The sequence below is a fragment of the Triticum urartu genome, unplaced genomic scaffold (assembly GCF_003073215.2).
Source record: "Triticum urartu cultivar G1812 unplaced genomic scaffold, Tu2.1 TuUngrouped_contig_5475, whole genome shotgun sequence".
NCBI lineage: Eukaryota > Viridiplantae > Streptophyta > Magnoliopsida > Poales > Poaceae > Triticum > Triticum urartu.
The window spans coordinates 512-13,665 of record NW_024116153.1 but is presented as its reverse complement, the minus strand read 5'-3'; the positions used below and the strand labels follow the sequence as shown (position 1 = coordinate 13,665).

Below are 13,154 nucleotides of genomic sequence, written 5' to 3'. Positions count from 1 at the left end.
CAAGCCTATCCCTTGGACAACTCGGTGATTCATTCGACACCAACGGACGTGTGGAAGCCTATGTTTTCAATGTTTTCTGCTGGCTGCTCTTTCGAGACAACCATCCAAGGCAATCAAAGAAGCACTACTTCTTCACTATTCTCGCTGTAAGTACAATTTCAGGTCAACTAAAACGTATTTCAACTTAAAACTTTTTTTCAAGTTATTAATTTTTTAATTGTTTTTTTGCCGCAAAATAGGATTATTTTCTTCAAGCATGGTCCATTGAAGAAGGAAGGATATCAATGAGAAATAGAGCACTTATAAGTTTTAGTGGAGCAGGAAGAGCATTGCCTCTACATGAATGTGAACGTGTACGGTCCAAATTTAACCCAACAGTTTACAAGTTTGTCTTTATATTTATGTTTTTCTTTTTTTTCGTACCCTCACAAGCTGTTCCCAAACTTTGCAGCTGTTTTTTCCATCAGTACATCGTGAGCACTGGATTTTGTTTATCGTTGATATTGTTGCAAGAAAATTCATTTTCCTAGATTCAGTTTATGATGGGAAGTCAGCCTTTCACATGGAGATAAAAGATTTGATGGTAAGAACAATGTGTTTGCAGACTGTTCTTTTTTAGTTGAACATTCTCTTTGATTTTTGGTATAGCAACAAATTAGCCATTTATGTGTTCTTCAAAAATTCCATTCTTCAACTTTTCATAGATAAACAATTTTATCAAAACATGGGAAGAATCGGGACTCAGGAGAATGGGGTTCAGAAATTTTGCTACAGAATACCCAAACATGCCTAAGCAAATTGGAAGGTACATTTTTCCGCCTTTTTTTGTGTGGGAAACACAAAAACACATCAAGAGATGCTTTTTTAATTTTTCATTTTCTATGTGTGATCAACGTGTCTTCATGTTCTTTTTAATCATTTTCTTTTCTGCAAAAAACACAGCTCTGCTTGCGGGATTTTTGTGCTCAAGTGGATGCAAACTTTTGTTTCGCGGAATCCTCGCCAGACCCAATTCAGGATGAAGGATGTCGCAGATGCAAGGATCAGATTTGCTGTTGATATCTTGTTCAGCGATCATAACACTAATGATGAAGGCAAAAGACTTGTCAAGTACTTTTGTCAATAAAATGGTATTTTTCCAGCAACAGATTTCTTCCTCTTTTGTCAAAGCAACATAATTTATTACCACATACAGAGGAAGAACAATAAGCTAACATACATTTTTATCATCTCTCTTTTTTTCTGTCAGGGAGTTGAGGACAGCATTGATCTACAAGGAGGAGCAAAAAGAATGAACAACTGAAGAATACTCTAGATTTTTTAGATGTCTTTTTATTTTTTTTGTTCATGTTTTGTGTTCGCTCGAGGAGTAATCTGGGGAAATCAACGGATATACTAGAGTAATGCAAAGTATTTTTTTGTTCATATGAAAAACATTTTTACAGTGAGGGTAATAGAAAGTATATTTTTTGTGTTCTGTGCCAATGCTTTTTCTTATTGAAACCTTCTTTTTCTTTTTGTGTTCTTTTTAAACAATACATTGTATCATTTTTTTGGTCAACTACTACGCAAAGACAAAAAGTAATGGAGAAACAAATACAGGTAAAACCTCTTTTTTTCGCTTACTGAATTCAATCAACATGTCTAACATTTCTCATTTATCGTTCAACAAATATCTAACATTTTTCTTTTTCTTTTATGCTTTGTCACTTCTCCTAATTCCCTGGACAGGGGATTTTTTTCAAACATGTCTATAGGAGAGGCGTGGTGGGCGAAGAAAGTGCAATGCAAATGAAATTACAAAACACCTCAAGCAGTATTCAAGAAATAATATGTGCAAAGTATTAAATCCAGGTACAAACATTGCCAACCAAAGTTTAATTTTCTCTCGCATTTTGTTACAATGAAGTATTTTCTCTCGCATTGGGTACATCTTACTTTTTTTTCAAGGTCACACCCGCGCTGCCTAGGTGTTACATGTCTTCTTTTTGCTCCACTTTCTTCAAAAATCTTCTGCCTGAACTACAGCATTCCTTCAACCTGTGTGGCAGGCGCCTTCCTTCGTTGACGCTTAGCTCCATTCTGTTTACTAGTTGATGAATCAGAAGGACCTGTAGGTTTTTTTTTTCTTTTTGGTTAGTGACTTGTTTGATTTTTTCTTCACGTATGGACTTAATGACAAAAAAAGCACATGACAAAAAAAGCAAAAGAAATAGATACCTGTAGGTTTTTTAGTTGCTGGTTTCTTCTTCTCAAACAAAGACTTATCAATATGCAGGTTGTGACAAGTAGCAATGTTATGGTCTTGGCTTCTGCAGTGGCTGCATTTAGTTTGTTTCTTTGCGAGGAACTTCTCCCTAGCTGTTAGATAACGACTTTTCGGTCGACCTTTAGATACAACAACATCAGGGTCTTGTAGGTTGTCATAGCCATCAGGGTGGGGTTCTTGCATTTGTATTGGGGGTTCTTTTTCCACAGCAACTCCTCTTGCCTGAAGCTCCCTCAACTCATCTGCCTTGGTCATCTCATCAAGCCCAGCAAATATTCTCTCACTTTCGTTCACAACATACAAGTACTTTTGATTCGTTCTTGCCCCATCGGAAGCCATTTCATTGAGCATTGTTGATAGCTGTGAATACCTCAAATGTCTGCTCGCCTCAGTCAGTTCCATGGGAACATTGAACTGCTTGTCTCTTACATATTTTCTGTCTTTTGGTTTCCATCTCTTAATATAATACTTGTTTGGTAGAACAGGCATGTTCAGGTTGACAAGCACTCGCAGTATGTGTGCACACACAATGCCATCCTTTTGAAACTTCCCACAGATGCAAGCAAATTCTTCTTGCTGCAGGTTTGCTAGTACAAGGTAACACCGTGTCCTGAATTCTTTTTCCGCAAGCATGCTCGACTTGTAAACCTCAAACCTTGATCCATTCTCAACAACATCCACGTGCAGTTGGGCAGCAAACTTCATTTGTTTCTGAAACCGGTAAAAAATCTGCCGGTTGTACATTCGCGATGCCTGAATCTCAAGCTCATTGTGCACCCAGAATGTTGGTTTTGTTGTCCTTGTCAACGAGTCTTGCTCCCTTTCCATGTCTTGTATGCGTTCAGATATCTTCTCGTATTCTTTCATGAAACTAGTCACATTGTCGGTCGACGCTACATTGTCCTTGAATATGGCATTCATGCCTTCGCTCCTCGATGTTGAATGTAAGAGTGGGAGGAAATCTGTCTTGAAGTAGACAGGTGCCCACCTTCTCCTCTCTTTCCACATAATCTTGAAATAGTTAACATCACCAATGTCATACTGCTGCACCATCTCTTGCCATAGCCTTTCAAACTCTGCAACTGTGAGGGAGTTGTGCACAAGGTCTGGGAAATCATCATGGAGATCTCCTTTTGTAACAAAAGTCCTACAACATTTCTCTTCAGCTTTTTTCTTCACATGAAACAGACAGTTTATGTGCTTGGAAAGGTTGAAGACCTCAGGGACAGCCTCCTTCATGGACGCGTCTTGGTCCGTGATAACGGTCCTTGGCTGCTTCCCACCCATACACTCTAGGAATGACTGAAAGAGCCAAGTGAATGTGTTTATCGTCTCATCCTGAATGATAGCACATGCAAACAAGCAGTTCTGTCCATGCCCGGACACACCAACAAATGGGGCAAATGGCAAGTTGTATTTGTTGGTTTTGTAGGTTGTGTCAAAACTTAGGCTGTCTCCATACAAATCATACATTTTCCTCGAGTAGCCATCAGCCCAGAAAATGCAGAGCACTTTGCTTGGTTTTTGCGGATGAACCTTAAACTTGTAGTAGTATCTTGGATCTTCTGCTTGCTTGGTCCTGAAGTAGTCGAGCAGCTGCATCATATCATTGCCATCATTCTCTTTCCTGATTGATGCCCTCAGATTCGTCACATATTTTTTCGTGTACGGAAGCGGGCCATGCCTTAAAAATGATAGTATGTCCATAATTTTTCTTGTTGGCAGTTTTGCTGAGTTCAATGTTCTCACTAACAACTTTTCTTCATCCGTCATTTGCTTATGTGATCTCAAAAACTTTGATTCATCCGGTGGACTCAACTCATGGTTGTGCTCGAGGTTGATGTCCGTGACAAACCATCTTCCATTTTTTTTGCTGACTACCAGTTTAGCTTGACACCCTGTGACATCAATGACATTCCTTTTTCTCTTCCTTGTCTCTGGTGCTAGCTTTCCAGTTCGCTGTTGCCACCTATCTTTCCTTTGTTTCCTCCTAGCCTCCTTTTGTTCCTCATCAAGCACCTTTCCAGACCTGTTGCATCTAAAAATACATCGGGACTCGCCACCCCCTGTGCTAGTTTGGCCACAGTAGTTCGACGCTTTTCGCACAGAAAATCCACACAAACAAGAATAGCTGTTGTAGAATGCTTGTGCTGCTTTCGATGTCTCGAAATCCATACCCATCTGCGGGACATGGCGGCTGCGAACTTCTTGGCTACAAGTCTGAGCAGCGAGAACTGAATCATTCTCGAGGAAATTGTCAATGTCATCTAGTGAGAATCGGTCAACGTCATTGTCCACAGCTTCATTATCACCATGTTGATCACCATGTGCAGCAACTACCTGATTAGCATCTTCTTCAGCATCAACTAGCACTTTGTCAAATGCACTTGGATCGGTGTCCGAGTCTTCACTACATGAAACGTCTTCATATTGATTGTCTCCAGGACAAATTCCTAGAGCCTGCAAGAGCTCTGCTCCAGGAGCTGGGACGCCATCATCCCATGTCGCAGTTTGCAATGCCAAATCAGCCACCTGGAAATCTGTCTGGTTGTTGTTCCAGTTGCTAGGATCATCTTGTTCAATGTAGTTGCTTGATTCTGGATTGTCCATGCCAGCTAGCTCGCTCAACCTTGTGTTCCGTCCAGTTACCATAAATGTCTCATTCTGCATTTTTTGTTGAGAAAACATGTATAAGACTTCTCCCTCTTATTCAACATATATGTGTCTGTGCATGCTCTTCATGTTTTTATAAAGTTCAGTTTGCGATCGTACCTCAGCCCCAACAGGATAGTACTCTGTGTGTGGTGAACCAAATAGAGGATCCTGCAGAAGACAAAACAAAGTTTAAAACAAATATCCTCAAACCATGATACTCTTCTTTTTATAAACAACAGAGCATTTTTATTCTCAGGACAGTCCAAACCTCTGATTCAGCAGCAAGCAACATTTGTGTGTATGACATGTTCACACCAAAGCCTGGACTCAACACTAATGCCTGCATGTTATTTTTTGCACAGTTAATTTTTTCATGCACGTACAGTTTTTATATCAATTTGGATAATCACAAGATACAATATCTTCTTTAACTCACATTTTCTTTATGTTTGACAACTGGGGTAGCATGTTGTCCAGTCACCGGAACGGATTTGTTACTCACAACAGCCAGAGGATGTGTCGATGTTCCAAACTGATGAACCGGATAGGCCAATGAGTAAGGCGGAATCATCTGTAGAAAATTAATCCCGCCGCCTTGCATTTGAGAAATCCTTGGGTCAAACATCATTTCCGGGTACTGGGAGCGCACAGGCTACAATCAAAACATACAGGTATGTTTTTAACTTCTTTTTTTTGTTTTCTGTCGTACATAGAACTCTTCATTTTCTGTCGTACATAGTACAATCAAAACATCATTTGAGAAATCCTTGAATCAGATTTTTTTAGAAGCGCAAATCGTACCTGAGTACCAATGTAGTCGCCTGCATAGAACTCTTCATTTGCTGCAAACTTTCAGTGTTAGAATGAATCAAAACTTTTTTCTTCAAATGAACGAAATCAAAAAACTTGATGCTTATGAGTTTTTGCATGTGTACACTGAAAGTCTGTAGGTGTCATGACTTCTGTTTTTTTTTGCATGACTTTTCTGTATGATCAACACTGAAAGCTGAAACCACACTATACTTTGATTTTCTTCTCATTTTTTCCTGTGATTATGAAACCTTTTTAAAGTGTGATTTTTTAAATCTCCTAATAATGTGACTGCTCTGCCCCATTTTTTGTCTTCATGCAAACTTTTTTCAGATCAACTTCCTCCCTACAGCAAACATTCCACACACTACAAACACACTGACTTGAACTTATTATATGACACACTCCAAATTTTGTCTGAATGTCATACACAGGCTCTGTTCTTGTCACCCATGTTTTTTGATTCAGAGAACAACACAACACATTTTTTGAACTGTTTTTTTTACAGACAATTGATGATGTGATACACAAGAACACCATCTGCAGAGAGGCTACAAGGACACACAAGAACACCATCTGCAAAGAGGCTACAAGGATATACAAGAACACCATCTGCTTGTTTGTTGTCTGGAGCAGAATTTCAGATTTGGCATTCAGAGAAGCATCTGGCATTCAGAGAAGTATCTACAAGGGGGAGGAGGGGGCAGAACATGAAACTCACCCTGGTAAGAGCCTTCCATGCCCGTCATGTTTTCTTCTGGAATTGCCTTCTTCTGCTTTTTTTCTCCAATTTTGACTTGGGTTTCTACTTTGTTCAGTCTTGTTCATCCATGGCGGCTGTGAGGGAAGGAGAGGAGGGGTGGGGGAAATAGATGGATGGATTAGGGTATTGATCTGCGGGGTGGGGTGGAGAACGAAGGGAAGAGAAGGGTGGGGTGGGTGGACAGCTGTAAAGTAGGCACAAAGCTGCATAAACCCTGTCTGGGTTTAGCTTCTTCTTCAAGCTAACAACCTTTTTCTGCCGTCAACCAAAGCCCAGTTCTTTTGTCTGCCTAAGAGACAAACAGGAAAAAAACAAACAAGGCCCAGGAGGTGGGTTAGTTGGGCTGGGTGTGTTGGCAGGAAAAAAGAGCAACAAACAAGGCCCAGAACAAACAAAGGCCACAAGAAAGCACAGCACACGGGCAGCTGGGTTGGGTGGGAGGAACAAAACAAACAAGCCCGACAACAAAAGAAACAAGTCACGTTGGGGGATCGGGAGTGTTTTGTTTTTGTACGTGACGTCACACCTAGATGTGAGATAGTATCTCACATCATACTATCTCACATCTAGATGCAACATAGACAGACCCTTAAAAAAAAGCAGATTGTGTGGTGGCGCGGCGACCAGTCGACGGGCGCACAGCCTTGGCCATACTAGATCGACCAAATCAATTGGTTCTTCAGAACAATCCAAGTGCATGTCCCTGTCAAGTTTCAGAAAAAAAAAGTGTATGTCCATATCCTCCAACACGGGATCATTCCAAGTCTAACACGTCCTCCGTCGGAGCAAACAAGGAAACCAATTACCGTCCATAATCCCTCCTTGTATATAACAAATTAACAACCCTCAGCCGTGAGATCGAGTAGATCGATCAATAAGCCAAGTTCCAGCTTCCTGCCGGAGATCCACCGGCAAGTAAACCACATATATACAAATCGGGACGGCTGCCGGAGATCGACCCACCGGCTAGACGAGGATGGGCGCTACCCACCACTACTCCTCCATTGAGCCGGAAAGAAAAGAATCATCGGACGCCTGCTTCGTAGAACCCACGCTGGTAGCTATCCTCGTCGGCTTCACCCTCATTATTGCCACATTATTCTGCCTGGTGCAGACCTTCGGCATATCGCCCTCCTACTCGGTCACCATTGATTCTGTCTCCGGCCTCGACCCAACGATTGACCTAGGGCACAAGGCCGCACTGCGTCCAGAGTTCAACCTCACCCTCGGCGTCGCCTCGTGGGGATACTGGGCCCATGCGTGTGCTGATCTTGGCATGTACGTCGAGGTGTCCTACCGCGACGTCTTGCTCGCCACTAGCTCCACTTTGATGCAACAGATCTGTGCCGGGCCGATGGACGCGGTCAAGCACCCCTTGGTCGCGAGGGGCGCCGGGGTGGTCATACCAGGGCACCTGCTAGATAGCCTCGCAATGGACATGCTTAGTGGGGCGCCCGAGTTTGATGTCAAGCTCCATGGACCCAGCCCAAGAAAGTTCGTGTGGCCATGCGGGCCTAGGATGGTCGGGGACGCCGACGCCCTAAGAGCAGAGTGCGGAATGTAATCACTAGTCCTAGCTCGGTCTCATGTTTATTTCTACTAGGTAGTAATATTATCTACATATGAATATGGTGTGAGTGTTAATTAGCAGTATGCTTTATTAGTCCTAGTTCGGCCTGATGTCTCACTTTGCTGCACATTGGTGTGTATCATTATTGTTGAACCATACGAAGTCTTCTTTATGTGTGTTTTGAACTTCTTCTTTTTTGACAAATTATACGTGTTTTGAAGTTGAAGCTGTGTGCATCTAGCTATGCGGATGCTGAGTTTGCTCTCATAATAGATGTAACGTCTACATGTGGTGTTTCCTGTTTCTAGTCAATAAAAAATCTTATATTGAATGAGCATTTCTATGTTTTCCTTAATATTGCTTGAATTAGTTTAAGGGAAATGATTCAAATCACCCAACTGACAACGACGCGCGCGTCTGCCGGCTCTATGGTCGTCAGGTCTGATTTTAATCAGATGGATTGGGAGCAAGGTATTTACCTAGACTATTTTTTTGCAATTGAACCGTTGTTGTAATCTACCCCACTGCAACAAGTGATATGTTGCGGGATCTGGATCTAGATCCCTCATGATCTCTTCCGAGCTCCCTGTTGATCCGATGCCTCCATGCGCTGGTCCGACCACCGCCACCGCTGCTCGGTGTGACACCGCAGGCAACAGCCTGACGAGACCATCAGAAAGCACGCCGATGAAGTTTCCTCTCTGTGTGTCCCTGTGTCCGCTTGTGAGCAGCGGCCATAGTTGCTCGAGCGCGCACTACGGAGCTCCACCACAGCTGCCGCCGCCCAGCTATGCCGCTCTAGCCCTATGCTGCATCGCCTCCTCCACCACCATCATCGCATACAAAACACCCCTCCTCCCTTCCCCAACTAGACCGAGCTATCGATGCCATGACTACAAGCAGTGCAACACGGTGACTTTCCACAACAAGACATCCACTGCAAAAAAAAAAATTGCAACAAGAGCTCTCTTGCAAAAAAAATCGGCAACCAGACCTCTGTTGCAGAAAAATATTCTTTAGCACAAGTTTTTTTTTGCAATGAGACCTGTGTTGCAAAAGGGTTCTGGCAACACGACTTCTCTTGCAAAAGTGACGATGACGGTTGACTGGGAGATTGCGTCAGATCAGACAACGTGTAAACCGGCCAATGCGTAGTATGGCCCTTGTTTAATTAATTTTAACATAGTTTGATTAATTCATAGTTTGTAGCCCGTAAATGTTTACTCTGGTTATAAAAACAAATTAAAGCATGTGTCCATTTAAAACATCAATGACACATATGTTCTCTGTTCAATATTTATACCAAACTGATTGGATGCTCCAGCGATGTAACACTGATGTGGCGCGAAACTTAGACTTTGCCTATGCCTTCAGTAGAAGCATGAAACTGAAGAACATCGTGAATCTCATCTATCGAAAGCATGAATCCATACATCAACACAAGATCCAATGCAAATTGCGTTGTTTAGAGAACCAAAGCTGGTCCTATTCCACATTGTTATGAACCTTTGCAACTGCAAACCACCAGGTAACTTCCATTGGCGGCGATTCCTGTTCCTCAACGACTACATCATCAAGATCTTCATTCTTCAATCCCATCTTGTTCAACAATTCCTCAAGCACATGATCTTGTCCTTGCCAGATCCAGATGTCTCTGCCATGAAACCTCATGCATAGTTAACATATAGGAAATGTTATTGAAGATAGTTGAATCATAGATATGTTTCTTTGCTAGAAGTTGAACCGTAGATTAAGTCTTAACCGCATAAATTAATATTACTTGCAACGAATAAGTGTGTCACGTAATTGTGGGGTGAAACTCAAATGGTAGAATGCTTTTGTTCGCTCATGAGAGGCAGGGCTATCGATACCTCCCATCTCTCCAATGTATAAACATGTTCACCAACATAATGTAAACTAAATGATACCCCGCACGTTGCAACGGTCATCGGTTGCAATATGATATTAGATTATTTGGATGAATAATATGAGAACTAAAACTAAAAATACATATGATTTATTGTTTTTAATTATTGAGGTGCGGTTTCTCCATGCATGTTTGGATGATGTGGTGGCATGTTTTGAATGTTGAGAAAAAATATGTTAGCGGGGGCTAAAAATTTCGGTATAGAAGGTATGTCTACATCGATCGGGGTATATAGCACGTTCAAGTGTAGTAGGACATTTTCTCTCTCTGAAAAGTAGTACTACCACGTGTACATACTTACTCAGAGAAAATAGGTTTTGGTTGGACTAGACTCTGTCCCCTGCTAATTGGTCGAGTTAAACACATGTATAGGCATTGAAACAGATAAACACATGTGGGGTATGTTGCATGAGAACGTGGTCCAATGCAAATCTGATCTCTTATAAAGAACTTAAGTGTACAACACGAAATCAACTGATCACGAGTCCAAGCCTGACACGTCCTTCTCCGTCGGTCCATGAAACAAACCAATATCCATATATGTCCGTCCATATATATAAACCGCCGACGAGTCAGGTTCCAAACTAGCAGCAGATCAACAAAAGCGACATATACGACGATGGGCGCCACGCACCGGTACTCCTCCATCCAGCCGGACGAGGAAGAGATGCAGCAGGAGCCATCGCTGGCAGAAAAAATCTGCATCTGCATCGTGGCGTGCATCGTGGTCTCCACGGTGGTAATCTTGGTAGTCGCCTCTCTCGTTGGCTTGGCCTTCCTCATGGTTCAGGCCTGGGGCCAATTGCCCCACTACTACGCCTCCATCGACTCCGTCACCGGCCTCGACCCGGCCACGGACATCGGGCACAAGCCCGTGCTGCACCCACAGTTCAATCTCACCGTCCGCGTAGCCTCCTTGGGATATTGGGACGAGGAGTGCTTCAAGCCTGGCATGTACGTCGTTGTGTCCTACCGCGGCATCCCGCTTGCCTCCACCGCCACGCTCATGGAGCGGCAGATCTGTGCCGAGCCGGGAAAGGCGGGTGATTATCGACTTGTCACGGGTGGCACCGGGGTGGTTGTGCCGGGGTCCGTACTGGACGGCCTGGCCATGGACATGCGCGGTGGGACGCTGATGCTCGATGTCGAGCTTCGTGGTTGGGGACGGTGGTCATGCGGGGAGAGAGCTGTCGGGGATACCGCTGCCATCCAAACTGAGTGCTAGATGTACCATTATTCGTGCTGGCTAGACCAATTAATGGATCATGCTTAATTTCATTCTACAGTTTATCCATGGGTATGCAATTAATCAGCGGTACTGTTTATTATCCTTTTGATGGTTGGAAAGCTAACCATTACCTTGTACGTATGATTTAATCCTTGATGTCTTTTAATTAATTAGTTCAATTATCATAATAGCTTCATATATTGAGTAATTCATTTATAATCTGTATATCCAAAATATGGCTCTAACATGTCCCCATGTGGCCATGTTGTCCACTCTCGCACATATTTCTGCATTATTTTCACACATACAAGGCGTACAATTCATATATACATAGGGGAGGCCATCGTCTAGATCTTTGCGGAAGGCGTCCCTACAACACTAATTTCCCAGTGTCACCACCGAGTTAGCAACCCTGCAACGCACCACAAAGCCAGGGTGAACCGGTTCTTATTCGTTGCTTCGTCTCTCCTTATCGTTCTCCACTCCCACAGCAGCGGCTATGGTTAATTACGACGGTTGGCACTCAAACTCTCAGTCCTAATATCTAGTTTCACTGGTCCTACGTTACAAACATAAAATTAATCATGAACCCTACGATAAAGAATACTAGATAATGCCACACATTGCAGCAGGATATTAGAAAAATATTTAGTGGATTTTTGTGTCGTCTTGAGGTTAAAGCACAAAGTAACATCTTGTTTGGGGCAACATCATCAAACAAAAGCAACAAATTATAGTCTGCCATTCAGTCATAAGCACATAAAAATGTGAAATGTCATAAGAAATCCCAAGATGAATTCTTGTAGAAGCAGATCAACCACTTGGAACCATGTTGAAATGTGCACAATAAGATTCATATTTCATAGTCATATTTAGACAACTTGCAAGTAAAAATAACAAGTGTTCCCTATCCAATTTTTGTTGTACTACTAATGTTCAAAAAAAGAATCGAAATTTATAGCATTTCAACCAACATACACACCTTCAATGTACGCTAAGAAGACAACTCCAATTTCAACTATACTAATATATAGCGAATAACGACTCGATCAAAACAAGATCAAATCACAATCTTGTGGATCATGCCCGACTAGCCAGCACAACACACATGGAAACATGCCCGCGCCCACCAATTGGGAGGTGGAGCTTAACGTTGCACCCCATGTCGCATGTCCTCGGCGAGGTTGTCCAGCAAGGTCCCTGGCAAACACCCCCCCGCCCCTCTTGCGAGGATAGGCAGCCGCAGCTCCGCCGCCTTCCTTGGACCAACACAAAGCTGTCCCATCATGATCGTGGTGGTGGCGAGCATAATGTCGCTGCGTACATGCCAGGTTTTGATGCATACGCCCTGAAAGAAATTTTTCGACGCAACCCGAAATGTGAGGCTGAGCTCTGGGACGACGAGACCGGACCGCTGACCGAGGTCCGTCACGAGGTCGTGGCCGGCGACAGAGTCTATGGAGACAGAGTAGTGTGGGAGGTCGTCGGAGGTTGCGGCTAGAGATGTGTGGCAGGCGACGCGGAGCGCCCACTACTGCCGTTGAGCGGGTAGTGGGGTCGACTATTATTACCCGCCAGTGCAAGCATGCCAAAATAGTTGTGGCGGGTGCTACGACTCGCCCGCCGCTCATTAGTGTTCACCTATAAGCTCTTTCCCAGTAGTGCTGGGGTTTCACCACCCTCCCCCCTTCCCCGAGTTGCTCATAGAGGACAACGGGGGGGGGGGGGGGGGGTGGGCTCTACCTAATTGATCTGCGATGTAAAAATTCACACGCCACTACTAGTATCGACATTTATAGCATGGTAGAAAGATCCACGCCACTGCTTACTTGCATCGGGCCAAGTTGTCGGATTTCAAATATGAGTGACATGGATTTTAAATGGCACACCACTAGAAATGTTTTATTGATGGCGTATCAAATATGACCACGC

At 43.3% G+C, this 13,154-nt stretch overlaps 1 protein-coding gene across 1 annotated transcript; it reads right to left on the bottom strand.

Moving 5' to 3' along the window:
* Nucleotides 1-2,022: 2,022 nt before the first annotated feature.
* LOC125529274 (protein FAR1-RELATED SEQUENCE 5-like) lies at nucleotides 2,023-6,474 on the bottom strand. The gene is made up of 7 exons (XM_048693679.1): nucleotides 6,456-6,474; nucleotides 5,726-5,766; nucleotides 5,361-5,576; nucleotides 5,193-5,264; nucleotides 5,042-5,092; nucleotides 2,221-4,933; nucleotides 2,023-2,111 (listed from the first exon to the last, which is right to left on the bottom strand). Exons 1-7 carry the CDS (start codon nucleotides 6,472-6,474, stop codon nucleotides 2,023-2,025), a joined length of 3,201 nt encoding a protein of 1,066 aa, XP_048549636.1.
* Between the last annotated feature and the right edge of the window lie 6,680 nt (nucleotides 6,475-13,154).